The 16692-nt window shown below is 34.3% G+C and overlaps 1 protein-coding gene and 2 non-coding genes across 3 annotated transcripts; 1 reads left to right on the forward strand and 2 right to left on the reverse strand.

The window, feature by feature from the left end:
* The first annotated feature begins 1592 nt into the window (after nt 1-1592).
* On the forward strand, nt 1593-2507 carry LOC120125475. Its single transcript, XM_039143911.1, has 2 exons — nt 1593-2267; nt 2374-2507. Exons 1-2 carry the CDS (start codon nt 1602-1604, stop codon nt 2488-2490), a joined length of 783 nt encoding a protein of 260 aa, XP_038999842.1. The 5' UTR covers nt 1593-1601; the 3' UTR covers nt 2491-2507.
* Nucleotides 2508-9750: 7243 nt separating this feature from the next.
* Nucleotides 9751-9893, reverse strand: LOC120125500. The gene has a single exon (XR_005516371.1). It is a non-coding gene; the product is annotated as a small nucleolar RNA snoR138 (small nucleolar RNA).
* A 23-nt stretch (nt 9894-9916) lies between these two features.
* LOC120125499 lies at nt 9917-10019 on the reverse strand. Its single transcript, XR_005516370.1, has one exon. It is a non-coding gene; the product is annotated as a small nucleolar RNA U19 (small nucleolar RNA).
* Nucleotides 10020-16692: the final 6673 nt, after the last annotated feature.

Below are 16692 nucleotides of genomic sequence, written 5' to 3' on the forward strand. Positions count from 1 at the left end.
CTGTAAACTAAACATATAATAATAATATTTTTCTACACAAAAAAACTAGCAACTTAATATCAATGACCATACAAGGAAAAATGTTAAAAAAATATAATCAAATAAACTCGAACAAAAATAAATACGAATAAATCTGATTGCATCGGTAAGTGAACCACAAAAGAGAATAAAGATATTGAAAGACCACCGACATACAGCAAATCAAAATCGAGCGATGTCAAAATACTTGTTGGTAATGCTTAATCCCACATAGTATTGGAAATACTATTGGGAATAGTATTTAAGGCTTGGCTTTCCCACTTTCTTGTTGAGTGATAGAGAACAAGGGGGACTCTCGCGCACCACCGCCGTAGTCCGTCCGTCTCGACTCGGCACGGCTCGAGTAGTGGTCGTGGTCGTGGTCGGCTCAGCTTCTCAACTCACTCTCAAACATTCACAATTCACTTACAAAAGTGTTTTCTACAATTCTCTCTGTGAGTTCTCTCTGAGTGCTTTCCAATCAGAAGAGCAATACCACCAGCAATCCACTCCGGTTTCGGGTGTACGAAATTCGGAGCGACCGTGTTAACCTCGGGGGACGGCCTGCCTACTGCAGCGATTACACACATCGGGGCGAATTCGTTTCTAAGGCAGTGATTTTTACCACGACATGGTTTACGAATTTATTCCTTTTAATTACTGTTTATATTTCCAGTCAATGCTAACGATGTAGTTTTGCAGTTCATATATCCAACAATACTATACACTAATGCAAATCGCATATTCAAATTCAACCAGAAGGTCCAAAACAATGAAGATTATCATGATAACAAATAAACATCATCTTAATCAGTTGTGACAATGTCAAATTCAACCCTAAAAAAACGGCTAAACAACCTAAAACGTATCATAGAGACAGAGAAAAGTATGTTATAAAAAGCATAAAAATATATGTCAAAAAGATAAAATTATTATAAAAAAACAAAAAACCCGGTGAATATTGACAGTCGACAATCAACTAGTATCAAAACTAGTGATGTCGTCAATTAAAAAGATAAAAAAAAAGATTAATGGTGGCTATGAAAAAAACAGAGAGAGAACAAATCCTAAAAGCAATTATGTGTTTATTTTTTAAATTTAGATAATTTTGTTATATTAAGGTAAAAAGTATATAAATCACAAAAATAAAAGAATTCAGATATAATTTTTATTAATTTAAAATTAAAAACCTTGAAATTAATTAAATAAAAAACTATAAATTAAGACACAATTTTATTAAATTAAGATGGGCATAATTTAAAAATAATAATTAAAAAGTAAATGTAGAGAAATTATAATAAAAGGAAAAACAATCAAATAACGGAAGATGCCAGACCATGGACGATTGTATCATATAGGGTAAATAAAATAATTCTCCATCGACTAGATCCTGAAACAGGTGTTAGTATCTTGTAAGACAAGGTATTCTCTACGTGGGCCATACTTACTTTGTCTTCCTCTTCCAAGGATAAGCTCATCAATGTCGAATTTAAAGGTTTAATCTTTCACTCTATCACTGGAAATCCCACATGTAAAAACCCATATTTTCTGATTCAATAATTCAACAACCCTCCTCCCTAAAAATGATTCACCAGGAAATGGATATTGATGACTGGGTTTTCTTGCCCGACAACAGATTCCTGGAAATCAACCAAGATTCCGAGAAGAAGCAAATCCACGGAGGGAACCGAGTTTCCGATCTCGTTTTACTCGCCGATTATTTTGACAAAAACCAGCCATTTCAATTGGAACCCAGAATTCCTAATGATCCGAAAAGCATACCTATCGATTTCAGTTCTACGCCGTCGATGATCCTGGAGAAGATCAAAGAAGCCGGTATCGAATCGGTTGAAGGCGACCGGGAAGTGAAGACACAGATTTCTTTCAGGAAACCGAGTTACAACAATGAATCCGTCGACATGACCAACAAAATGGACTCACCCAGGTCCACTACTAAAGGATCCATCCCTCAACTCGACGCTGCAGGTACATTTGATTTCGATGACGACGACGGTGAGTTTTTGCAGAACATGCGCTCTCCAAAATTCAAGGACTCGGTCGAAAACAAAGCCAACTTGGAAGACAACTCCGGTGGGATTTGGAAATGGAGCTTGAGGGGCATCGGAGCTATTTGCTCCTTCGGGGTTGCTGCTGCTACCTTTTGTATCATCATATTCGGAACTCAACAGAGGCAAAAACAACACCTACTGAACCAGAAACTGCTGTTTCAGCGTTACACCGATGAAAAGGTAATCAAATTCCACAGGAAACTCTGTAAATTTTATGTTTTTAACTGATCTGATGAAGGTTGCAGCAAACTTTTGCCATATTTTTTAGTAAATTTTGTGATCGCAGAGGATGAAACAAGTGGTTCATCAATCAACAAAACTGAATGAAGCAATCTCTGCAGTTAGAGGAGTTCCAATCACCAGGGCTCACATAACATTTGGTGGTTTCTATGATGGTGTTTAAAAGCTATGTCTCCTGGAGAACCATAAACTGATCTCCATGTCTGTTTTTGTACATAAAAAGGGTATATGGATCATGATTTAAATTTTAGTTGTCATATTTTCGGTTATATTACATTTATTTCTATTGCAGTGATAGTAGATGATATTCCAATAACAATCCTCTATTTAAATCCATGATAATCCATATTTTTTGTGGTGTTTAATTTAGCCACTTGATTGTATCTTGATCTGATCATACATGCAAGTATAGTTTTCACAATGTGGGAGTTTGCTAGTGAAATGTCTGCAAATTCTGATCGCAGTTGGAAATACTCGAGGGCGGTAAATCTAGCAAGATTTTCATTGCTTTAAGCCTGTCATTTTAGATTTATTCTCATGGAATAGTTCCTGCCATGGCTGCACCTCTTTTACTAAGAAAAATAAAATTAGTGGATATATTTTAGTTCTTTAAATTTTCAAAGATTTCACATAAATCTTTGGTTTTGAATTTATTTTTAATATTTAAAAAAAATCAAAAGTCAAACTATTTTTTTTTAAAAGTCATAATTTGAAAATAGAGAAAATTTTATAACTATTAAAATATAATAAAATAACGTTTGATATTTAGATTTGAGATTTTTTATGATTCCTATATATTATTATATGTATTTTCTTTTATAGAATTTTGATATGTATTAAAGTCGTTTTAACTTGAATTCTATTTATATGTGACGATGTAATATTTTAAGATTATATTTTAAAAATTAAAATGATGATACGGGCAAATTTGCTTAAATAATGGTTTAAATAAAAAAATATTTAATATGGAATGTGAAAAAATCATTTATTGATATAATGTAAATACTATAATATCAATAAGAAATTATTTAGATAACTTGATATCTTTAAAAAGATACAAGATATGATATCTTCGTAAAGACATATGAAGATACTCGTCTTCTCAGTTACGTATAATCCAGTAGTAGGGATTCTGAAAATCGAAAATTATATTATTCAAAACTCGTCGATTTAATTGGACGTTTTCTAGAAATAGTCGGGATGACTCCAACACTTTTTAATGAATACTATAGCAATTATCCTAATTGAAAAAACAATTTTTTAACCCCTTATATGAGTTAAATATTTTTACTATATTATCTTTTTATTTGTTGGGGGTGAACCCTACACAAAATAAAACTAAAATAGAGTGCATAAACATGTCTTTGAAATTATTTTCTTCAAGAACACTGTATACTTTTTTATAGTATCAATTTCAAAACAAAAAGACAGTTCCTTTTCCTATTAAATTATCTGCCTTGGCTGAGTTTTAAATCAAAATGCAACCCCAAAAATGGAAAATCCACCCATTTAGCTGTCAAATGAATTTTATATCCTTAATTAAAATCAAATGAAGATATTTTAACAAACAATGAAAATGACTGATTGATTGCACACCCAAACAGATAAGAGTTATTGATTCATGTCCCACCTCAGAACAAATTGTCCACCATTTCTGAAAGTTTTTTTAAAGGATAAACTATATATTAAGTTACCTAATTATTTTTATAATTTTATTTTTATTATTCAACTATTCTTTTAAAATGTATAAATCAAGTTATCTCAATGATTAAAGAAGTAATTGTCATTCTTAGAAGTTTTGGGTTTGAGTATCAATACGATAAGATATTTGAGCATTCAATGTCAAATGGTTGAATCCTTAGAACAAATACTTCCATTTGTAATTACCCTATATTAATAAAAATTTATTATTTTAAAATTATATTTAAAGTTACATTTTAGTTTAGTTTAGGTTATCCACCGTTAAAAAATAAAATTATTGACCTAATAATTTTTTACGTTTTCAATGGTGATTTGATATTATCTTATGATAATATCTGAATATTATCGTTAATTTTTAAATGAACATTGATAAAAGTAGATCAAATGTAATCTTGAATATGATTTAAAAAATAATGATTAACTGATCAAAATAAATTTGTGAGAATAATTAAATACGTAGTTTACCTCATAAAAAGAGGTGATACGAGTTTACTAGAAATAGAATGATGTGATTGGGTTTCTTGGAAGGATGTGTTGGATACTGAGAATCATTGCAAGTTGTGGGTGAGTTGGGGTTGCCGTGTGTAGGCCTAAACTGTTGAATAGTATTCCAAAATATGCAAATTTGGTTTTTGTTTTTTAATGGAATCTTGGATTTATGGGTCTTATTGCCAATTGGCCATGTGATTTTGATGAGTTTTGGTTTGTAAGAATAATATGACGACAAACATGCATGTTGTTCAAAATTTGATTACTGGTATTTTGTAATGCCACCATTCATGGACCACTTTGACTCACTGCTCTCCTTGGTTACGTTAAGATTTGGTCGAGAGTGATATTATTATTGCGGTACATAAGATTAATTATATTAAGGGTGAAGTTATCATTAGTCTAATGTATAAGAATTAGGATTGAGCAAAATTTGATTTGATTTGGAAAAAATTATCTTTCAACTTGATTTGATTTGAAAAAAATTCAACTTGAATTGATTCAACTCGTAATTTTATAAAGGGTAAACTACGTAAATGATCATAATGTTTGAGTAAGTTTTTGTTTACACCACTGATGTTTCAAAAGTCACAAATCGATCACCAACATTATCTTTTGTTACAAATTGGTCACTCGCCGTTAAGAGGCGTGACAGAAGACACAACTGACGCGTTAACTGCTTACATGGACTAGGTTAACCACCACGTTTCTGAAATTTTAACGAGAAAACGAAAACTTACTCAAACTTTAGTGACCAACTGTGTAATTTACCCTAATTAATAGGGGATCAAGGGTTTCATTTACCATTATGAATCATTATTCTTCGACAATCATTTTCTTCTTCTTCTTCCATAAACTCGTTTCTTCTTCTTCCATAAACCCGTTTCTTCTTCTTCCATAAACTCGTTTCTCTTTCTTTAATTCGTCTGAAATAAAAAGTAGTGAGAAAAATGAGCAAAGAAAAACCATCGTACTTACATGGAGGTTACGACAAAGGGGGGACGATGCTATGCTTTATGGTAAGTTTCTTTTAGGTTTGATAGAAAATAAAATATAAAATAAAAGCTTAGCTGGGAATCCACATTTGTAAAGCGGAACATCAATGGAGTCTTCTATCTTCACAGGGTTTCTCTTCTCTTACAATTTTTAGAATTTTTTTAAAGAATAGAGATATGAATTAAAAACCTAAATTAAGTTCAGGGATTGGTTTTTTTTAAGGAGAAGAGTTGATCGTTGAAGGCTTTTGGGTCTCCAATGTGGTGGTTAACCCAACCAACCCAGTCCATGTAAGCAGTTAACGCGCCAGTTGTGTTTTCCGTCATGCCTGTTAATGACTGTTAACGTCGAATGACCAATTTGTAACAAACGATAATGCTAGTGATCGATTTATGACTTTTGAATCAGTGGTGAAAATGAAAACTTACTCAAACAATAATAACCATTTACGTAGTTTACCCTTTTATAAATTCGATTCAATTAAAAAAAAATTAAATTCTAGCTGAGTAATAAAATAGAACTTGAATAACTCAAAATTTTTAGTAACATGTTGATTGGTTTTCAAGTTTGAGTGGAGTCCCTCAACTTTGTATGATATATGTATATTACATATAAAAAACATGAAGAAATATATATGTATTATATATGATTATAAAAAACCGTTTAAATTATAATCAAATAGTATCATAATACTAAAAATATGGGTAAACTATAAGAATAGTCCTCTTTATTTTCGATATGACCAAATTTGGTCACCGATTCAAAAATTAAATGGGTATGGTCCCTTATGTTATCATCTCATTCGGTTTAAGTCCTTCAGTTGTTAACTTCCGTTAACCCATTAACAAAAGTATTATGTGACAAATTAAAAATAATAAGTCACCGTCCATAAGTGACGTGCAAGGACAAAGCCCGGATTTTATAAAGGCAGGCAAAGTATAATTAACAATAAAAAATGGGATGAGCAAAATCAAAATAAATCAAAACTTGAATGTCTAAATAAATATTTATTCTCATATGTTTTTTAATAATAAAAAAATTAGGGGGAGGAGGCAGTGGGCCCAAGATATCAAATAGCGTTTTGAAAACGTGATAGCGGCCGTGATATAACGCGACCGAAACTGGTTTTCATGATTTTTGCGGTGGGTCACGGATTCACACCAATCTCGGTCGATTGCGCCCGCAATTTAACGGGAAACAGACGATTGCGCCGATAACGAAATGCAACAACCGTTATCCAACGTGATTCCAAAATAAAAACATTAGTGCGCGTAGTTTTTTTTTCAGAAAATAATGGGGGAAGGAGGAAGGGGAGGCAGAAAGCCAGAACCATTTTTGTTTCAGACAATGATGGGGGAAGGGGACAAAACCATTTTTGTTTCAGAAGATGATGGGGGAAGGAGTTAAAACCAGAAAGGTGGGGAAGGGGAGGCAAAGGTCGAGGTAGGGAGAGGGTTGATTTATTTCTTTTTTTATTTATAATTTTTAAAATATAATTTTAAATGATATATTAATTTGAGATCCCTCCCACTTTTAGAATTTATAATTTAATCTCTAGTTTAAAATGTAAACTTTAATTTTTATTTAGTTTAGTTTTAATTTCAGTAATATAAATTTATGCAATTAAATTTTACAATTTTATTTTAATTAAATTTAATTTAGACATTTTAAAAAATTCACGATCGTAATATCCGCAATGACCACAATAATATATGTTATGTCTGCAACCGTGATAAACATGACGCGACCGAAAACGTGACCACGAACGCTATTTAAAACCATGAAAATGGCCCCCTTAAGACTGCATATAATTCCGTCCCTGGTGACGTGAGAATAAAAACTCATTAATATTTACATTATATAAAATTATTTTACACTTATATATATTATAAGAGCCAATTCTAGGATTAAAAACGCTTAACAGCCCTTTTTCTAAAACATTAAGAAAAGAGGAGGCAGAAGAAGAAGCAAAAGAAAAAGAGGCAGAAAAAGAATGAAAGGCAGTGGTGTCCCTATTTATTGACTTGGACAACCAGCTGAGATTGTTAGTAACTGCTTGGACAGATGATAATCCATGCAGGAGATTCTTCGTTTGTAAAAATTATGGAAATGGGTAAAATACTCATTGTCCATTCTTTACTTGGTACGACGATCCTGTGACACCTCGTGAAAGAGTGGGGTCATTTTTAAGGTGTTAAGAAGAGTGAAGAAAATGGAGACGTCAAGATGGATAGTAAGACAAACCAGGGCCGATTGTTGTAGCGTTTTGTGGTGATGAAGTTTTCCATCATCCCTAATAAGACTGTTTCCTCTGCAACTGCTTAAAAACTAGAGGGATAAATAAATTGGGGAGAGTCTTTAGAAGTGCGGGGGGGGGGGGACAAAGAAAATGCAAGTGAGAAACAGTAGATTTGTTTGGATTTTAGTGGAAGAAAGGATGAGTTGTTTCCTTAATCCGAGGCTGGATATAATGAGAGGATAGAGCTTGATTTGTGGTGGAACAGAAATGGGAGGGAGGCAGGGGTGGACCAGAATAAAAATTCAGAAGTTGTACAAAAAAATGCTTATAAATTTTTTTAGGGATTGCACAATATTAAAGGTGATACTTGTATTAATTAAAAAAATTAGAAAAAATTAACATTAAGTAGACAATTTTGTTATATAAAATTTTTTTTCTATAAGAATTTATTTGAAATATAAGGATTCGGGGTTGCCCGGGTTACTCCTGGCAACCCCCTGGGCCCGGCCCCGGAGGGAGGATTCATTGCCAATGCTTGCAATGGTCGTTGGAGAAAGGGGATTTCGACGTGTCTGGCTTCGTCTCTAAACGCATAGACTGAGGGAAGCGATCGGTCGATCAGCTACTTTGTCGGGTGGGTTTCTACTACTATGTTTTCTCTCAGACTCTCAACATATCTAAAAAAGTAGGATGTTCAATCAATCGATCAATTCAATTAGCTTGAATCAGTCAGTTACATTTCTCTGATCCAAGTTCAATTTTCAATTAATTAATTTAATCTACCAAATTAAGTGACATTAGAAAGATTATTAATCGTTGAAAATTTCTGAGACGACGTGTATTACAATTGGTTGACCGATGTGTTTTTTTTGGGATATTTTAATTGCCACATCACACGTAACGAGGAACCATTATATATTAAATCGATAACGTAATAGACTAAACCCACTTAATTTTTGAATTAATGACCAAATTCAATCAAGCCAAAAGTAAAGGAGATTATTTATATAATTTACCCTATAAATATTTATAATTAAATTTAAACAAAAACTTAAATAATTTAACTCAAATTTTATACATTCAACTAGATTAAAAAAATTAAATTATAAAATAATACTCTCCAACTAAATTAAACGCTAACCCTATTAAAGGTGCTTCTAGATTCGAAATAAGAGATTCATTTTTCTTATGTATGGTGCGAGTACACTAAGAGTGTAAATTATCCGATAAAATTTAATAGAAGGAATCTTAATGGGCTTGCGATAATGAAGCATCTCCACTTGTGGTTCATCAATTCTTACGCATGAGTATTGATTCTCAATTTTTCCCCTAATATTTTTTTATAATTTATTGTAACGATCTGAAAATTTAAATCAATGTTTAAGTCTTGATATAAATTAAGATGAATCAATTAGTAAGCATAATTAGATTCATCATATAAAGTTTGGACTAAATTGAATAAGAGTAAACCCAATTGGCAATAAAAAAAAAGGAACCTTTGATTTTAGAATGAAAGAGGAAGGATAAAAAGTTTGATTAACCCATTAATTAAAATCATCAACATTTTTTTCATGTATCATATATATTAGTAAATAATTATAATTAAGGTTATTTATATAGAAAATTAATAAAATAAGTGCAAACAATTTATAAATTGAGGAATTAAGTTAAAGAAAAATAAAATTTTAGTGATCAAATAAAAATGAGAAGAAAATTGAAGGAAGAACCGTGTAATTTACCCTTGATTTAACTTTAGAAAAGATTAGACAAAACTACGCGCATAATGATCATGCTCAAACAAGGTATTACATTCTATTTAAAAAGTTAATTTCATTTTGTTAAAAAAGGGAAATGCTGTGGTTTGCTTTAAATTCACGGCAAAAGGATATTTGAGTGGCTTAATTAAAATATGAAATCAACCGATGTGATCCCATGGCGAATAGTGGAATAATGCTTTATTTTCTTTCCTTTTTTTTAAAAAAAAACCCTGAAAACAAAGAATATACGAGAACAATCTAGGAAAAAGGAGCGGAAGAAAATCGTTCCTTGACAATAAATTGTTTCGAGTTTTGATGTGAGCCCCTGTCTGAACCAAACGGCGTTGTATTATACTCTAACCATCTGGTTATTCGAGAGGCATTCATTCACCCAGCAAAAAGAATGAAAATGTACAAGGCTGCTTGGGGGACAATTGAGAAAGAAGGAAAAAAATTCAAGAGTCCCCTCAAAAGCCCTGATGCCATCTCTGCCTCCTAACTAAGCCAAATGCGTAACCCAGATTACACTCGCACGGCTACTCAAAGAGGCAAACAATGAGAGAATATCGTTAGGAAAGAAGAGGCGTTCTAGGGTTTTAATCAGATCGATTTAGGGTTTTCTGGTGGAGGGTTATTATATTGATGGTATTTTTTCAATTACGTAAATGTCCTTTCATGATTTAAGACTTGAGAATTCGGTCCAGTGGGCTCTGCCTCTGGTTTTCACAAGCCTGTTATGATCAACTCTAATTATAAACTATTAGATTGTTTGGATTCTTTTGAACGATTATATAAATATTACATAATTTATTTATTTATTTTTTAATAAATAGAGGCTAAATAAACTTGCTAATAAATCACAACATCTCCACAAGTCACGAAACCGGTGTCAAGACGACGACCTCCATCGGTATTAGTCTTGATTAAGGGTGTTTAATGAATTGAGCTGCTTGAATTCAACTCGGTCAAAGTTCGATCAATGCTTAACTTGGGTTAATTTGATTTGAATTCTACTCGAGACCATGAAGACAAGTTTAAATTTAATTATTATTTGATATATTATCGGTAAAAATATGATCCTATAAATCTTAAAATGATGATAAGGTTATATGTATATATATATATATATATATTAAATTTTCAAAATATTTTAAGGATTCTTGCTATCATTTTAATAATGTTTGTGTAAATAATAATTTATTTTATAATATGATATCTAAAAATCTACTATGATGACGAAGATTTATTTGTTTATGAATGTTGGTACGTGAATTTGAATGGCAAATTAAACCAAAGCAAGCTGTGAAAGTGAAAGTTTAATTCCAAGATTTACACTTATAAATGATAAAAGGGTGAGCAAGTTAATGACTCGTAACCAAAATACAATGAAAGTTGCTTCTTTTCTTCATGGACTTTTTTTAGGGTAAATGAGGAACAAATTGACATGGAAAATAAATAAATTAAAAAGCTAAAATAGAAATTACAAGCAAACACATAATTCATTTGAAACAAAATCACATCAATTATACATTACAATAAGTAGGAAAATAGAAAACAAAATACAAATAAAAAACAATCTCAAGAAAGAAATAATAAAAGAAGACAACTTTAGACAAGAAGAACTCTACGTAAACTCCAATCGTGAAATATCAACCCTCCAAGAAAAAAGAAAAAAAAAACTAATACTATTTCATCAGAGGAGGAGACCGAACGCAAGAGCAACAAGGGAAGCAACCACCGTGGGCACGAATGCGGTGGCATCCGAGGTAGGGCTAGGGGCCGGAGCATCGGCTGCTGCGACGTTTTGGATTGCCGACACGGCCATCAACACGACAACCATGGCGAAAAATAGTCTCGTCCTCAATGCCTCCATTTTGTTGTTGTAGTCTCTTGGTAGATTTCCCTAGCAAAAGTATTGTTGCTAAAGAGAAGGAAAATGAAGACAAAGGGAAATTGAGACAAGCAGTAATGGGGTTGCATGAAGGTGGATTTATATACACATGAGATGGGGTCATGGGAACATTCATGGAAGTGCATACAAAAAAAAAAATTGATTGTAATATTTTATTAGACATTTTTTAGTGTCCGTTTGCAGACGGTTTGCAAACGGGTACAGTTTTATAAATTTCGCAATGCATCCGCTCCAATTGGGGCGGGGATGGGTATAATTTTAGCGGGTAGTGGGCGGGTATGGATTTAGAAAGTGGTACTCGTCGCGGGTGGTGGGCGGGTAATGGGTTTAAGACATTACCCGCCCCACATCCGCCCCGCATCCGCCCGCCCCACATCGGCCCGCCCAGCTAAATATCCATTAAATTTTGGACCATTATGAATTTAGGTGTAATTTTAGAGACTAACTTATAAATTCTAATATTGTATAAGATATAACATGTAATTTATCCAACTCTCCAACAAATAGCAAATGATATTTTGGGCATTATTGTCTCCATTGTCCCATCAAAATCTGTATTCAGTATAGGTGGAAGAGTAATTGGTCCTTATCGTAGTCGACTACTTCCGGAGACAATTGAAGCATTAATGTATGCTCAAAATTGGCTTTGGGTCGATATTAAAGGTAATATTATTATTTAGTTTATATTAGTTGTCAAATTGTGCTTAATTATCTTATTAAAGTTTAGTTACTAACTTATATTAGTTTTACTTTCTATTATATATGTAGGTAGTAGTGAATTTAAGTTGGAGCGCTCTCAGTTGGAGGAAATAGAGAATGATGATTGTAATACTTGAGTATTATATGTCACAAATATTGCCTGAAATTTTAGAATGTTGTGCCAAAGAACAAAAATATTATGTGTTTGTCATTTATGTTTCTAGACTTTAATTATGTCCTTTATTATGGTGTTTTATGTATTTTAAGATCTATATTAACACTTAACTTAGATAATCCTTGGATTATTTTATTATGTTTCTTAATGAACATGTTTTTTTTATGTTTGTTGATTATGTATAACTTAAGTTTGCTGTCAGGCATGTCTAGACGAGTACGTCGCTAGTGGGTAGTGGGTGTGGGGATGGATTTGAGAATGTACCCGCGTGGGCGGGTGTGGATTTGAAAATTTGTACCCACCATGGGTGGTGGGCGGGTGGTAGATTGAAAAATATTAGGTGGGTATGGGGATGGGGGAGGGGGTATCCGCACCCGACCTGCCCGTTTGCCATCCCTAGTTGTCTTAACTACCACTTTTTCTCGGGCACTGCGGGCAGCTTATTTCCATATAAAACAAACAAAATTGTAGACTATACCTCATGAAGACTATTTCAACCCTACGTGAAACCATGTTCTGTGGTTTGAGTTATCTTTTATTGTGGCAATCTTGGTATTTTATGTGATTAACAAATAATTTAATGGTATTTTTAAGGGATTTGGATTTTTTTTTTGCGTTTGGGGTCATATAAAGATACTTTTAGTGTGTTTAATTTTTATTTAGCGTAAATTACATTATATATCATTAAATTTCATTAGTTGATTTGTGTATATTATTGAGTTTATAATTTTATTAATTATAATATTGAATTTTAGTTTTATATTTAATTAAGTCAATCTATCATTAAGCCAATAACATAACAATGACATGATTAACGGTTGTTGAAATGACATACCACACTAAAACAACTTGTTTTGGTACGGATTTTTTAATGCTTAAAACAACGTCGTTTTAGGCATTAAACATTATGTGTGTGTCAATTTTGTCACTGAATTTTTAAACAATTTATTTTTTAACACTACACTTTGCTATCATTGTAGGAAGCCAATCGTCGGTCAAGTTTCGCAATAAAAACGATATTAAAACGTTTGTATTTCGCTCATCTTTCTTATCCTAAGATTAGTTTTCTACGAAGTCCACACAAAATCAACGAAAATCCATTTAAATGTGTAAACATTGAGGACTAAATATATAATTATACTATTTTTTTAACAACCACTTCAATTTATTCTTTAAATGTGAACCGTTGATTACTTAATTGACAATACTTAAATAATTAAGTAGTTTGATTTACAAAATTGAAAGATCAATGGTCAAAATGAAAAAGAACGATAATTAAGTAGTCATGTTATAATTTACCCATTTTTATTTGAAATGTATAGGGTGGCGTGAGCTGTTGGGGCCCTTTCATTCACTGTCATTCACCAATTATCCTATCATATGCCCCAACTATCATATGGCTTCTTAAAAGGATGACTTTAGAGGTCACTATTCACTAATAACAACTTTTTATGAAAATAAAACTATTTTTGCTTTATTAATTGTTATGAGTGAACAGTAACATCTAAAGTCATCCTTTTTAATTCAATAATATATTATTTATATAACTTTTAATTAGACGATATATTTTCTTCTCACGTAAAAAAAATCAACAATTCATCCATAAATTAATTACAATACTTTTGTCAAATCACATTATTATAGCTTAATTTACGCTTCAATTTCAAAATTAATAAATTTATATATCGTGTTATTTTAGTTGTTAGTCGAAGTCACCCTAAAATTTTTGTAATTGGATGAAAATTAAAGTAATTTTATATTTATTTTAATATGTAAATTCATGTATAAATTGATGTCACAAATCAATTAGATATTATAGATAAAAATAAAAAGTTTTTTTTTTGGAAAGAGTGTGGGTTCATAAGAATGAAACAAATAAAAGAGATATTAACATACGTTTTATTAAAAACTCCTCTAAACTTAGTCGGAAGAAAAGAGTGCATATAATAACATATAAAGGGTGCGAAGGTTCAACAATGGTAAAACCCCCATGCGAGAAGGTGCTAAAAAATTAATTCGGATGGTGCCGTGGCAGGTGACTTTGGACATGCTGGGATCGGAGGCTTACGTAGAAACCACAATGGTAAAACGCTGATTCAGTTTTTGCGAGCTAATGGAAATTCGGGTCCTGCTTCTGCGGAATTATTAGCCATTAAAGAAGCTTGCATGTTGTTCCTTGCATCTGAGTGGTTCGGGGCTGCTGATATAATTTTTTTGAATCGGACAGCAGTAATTCTATCCATTGGATTAAGTACTCAGAGCTTGCGCCTGTAAGCTTCAAGGATTTAGTTGAAGCTTGTAAGGCTGCTGTTTCCAGGTGTGGTGGTTCTCTTCGTCTGATTAGTGGAGGGGGAAATTGTGCTGCGGACAGTCTAGCAAAGAATGGAATTAATAGGCGTTTTTGATTTAGTACAGGTTTGGACCTCAAATACCCACGGTTAATTGTGCTAATTGGTTTTTGCGTGATAGTTGCTGGTGGCATGCTGAATTCTGTTTTGTGTTTCCTATTTGTGTCTTTTTGTTCATTTGGGACAGCTTTGGTAGGTGCATGTCGTGGCCATCCCTTTTCTTATATGGCCACAACCGGATACGTATGCCAAGGCCAACCATGTATAGGGCCTAGTGGCAGGGTAGAATAAGCTTGTCCTCTTTTCAAGCATTTCAATGTTTTAGGTAGGGAGTGGGGATATGTCTTAATGTCCCTGTTCGAGCTTTTCAACGTCTATAGGTAGCATTTCTGTTATTTTGTTTTCGCATATATGTAGGGGGGTGGACAGCCGGCAGAGTTTGGGCTGATCCACAGGTAAAGGTATGTGTCTTGTGAACATCATCGAGGGCCGCCCCTACGGCCTAATCGATGGTGTGGGTGAGTCTTCTGTAACCCGATGTTTCTTTTGTTAATAAAACATTTTTCCCTCGGAGAAGTCCGGGGGTTGAGGTGTGCATCCGCTATGCCCCACGGGCTTAAATTATTGGTTGAGGGACCGTGTTGCTACAATGATCTAACGTGATGTTTATTCCTGTTTGATCAGATATACGAGATAAAGGCTGACTTGACTTGGGAAGAGTCCCTTTTCAGGTGCCGCACGGATTACAAATCTAGTTGGAAAAGGTAAGTCCGTGACATTTGGTATCAGAGCCGAATGATTCGTGGTAGATGAGATGTGTTCTTATTTCTTTTAAGGAATTTCGCCGAGCGCTTCAACATTAAGAGTTGGAAGGGGGACAGAGTTCATGCCGAGCGCTTCCAGTGGGGAGTAGGCCGGATGACCTGATCTTACGCCGGGCGCTCTAATGTATGGGGTAGGCAGGGTATTCCTATTTTCACGCCGAGCGCTTCACCGTTAAGAGTTGGAAGGGGGATAGAGTTCATGCCGAGCGCTTCCAGGGGAGTAGGCAGGATGACTTGATCTTACGCCGGGCGCTCTAACGTGTGGAGTAGGCAGGGTGTTATAATATCACGCCGAGCACTTCAACGTTGAGAGTAGGCAGGGGGGACAGAGTACATGCCGAGCGCTTCCAGAGGGGAGTAGGCAGGATGACCTGGTCTTACGCCGAGCGCTCTAACGTGTGGAGTAGGCCGGGTGAAACAAGATGTGCCTTAATGTCACGCCGAGCGCTTCAACGTTTAGAGTAGGCAGAGGAGACAGAGTACATGCCGAGCGCTTCCAGAGGGAAGTAGGCAGGATGACCTGGTCTTACGCCAAGCGCTCTAACGTGTGGAGTAGGCCGGGTGAAATAAGATGTGCCTTAATGTCACGCCGAGCGCTTCAACGTTGAGAGTAGGCAGAGGAGACAGAGTGCATGCCGAGCGCTTCCAAAGGGGAGTAGGCAGGATGACCTGATCTTACGTCGAGCGCTCTAACGTATGGAGTAGGCAGGGTGTCCCAGATTCACGCCGAGCATCTCAACGTGTAGGGTAAGCAGGGTAGACAGAGTTCATGCCTAGCGCTTCTAGAGGGGAGTAGGCAGGATGACCTGGTCTTACGCCGAGCGCCCTAACGTGTGGAGTAGGTTGGGTGAAATATAATGCGCTTTAATATCAGGTCGAGCGCCTCAACGTGTGGGGTAGGCAGGGTAGACAGAGTTCATGCCGAGCGCTTCCAGAGGGGAGTAGGCAGGATGACCTGATCTTACGCCGAGCGCCTTAACGTGTGGAGTAGGCCGGGTGAAATAAAATGATTTAGGCACAATAGTGCTCAATTGTGAAACTGCGCAGGGATATTTTCATCTGAGTAACAATACAAGCTCATGTAATAACACTGTTTGGCAAGGGGATCTTGCTTTATGTAGCACGGAGGTGCTTTATGGTAACATTTGTGCGAGAATGCTTATTTGTGTTCTTGACATCAAGGCGATACTTTTGGCATGAAGATGCTGAAAGAATTTGTGTTGTG

Source organism: Hibiscus syriacus, unplaced genomic scaffold (genome assembly GCF_006381635.1).
Source record: "Hibiscus syriacus cultivar Baekdansim isolate YM2019G1 unplaced genomic scaffold, ASM638163v2 tig00110430_pilon, whole genome shotgun sequence".
Classification (NCBI taxonomy): Eukaryota; Viridiplantae; Streptophyta; class Magnoliopsida; order Malvales; family Malvaceae; genus Hibiscus; species Hibiscus syriacus.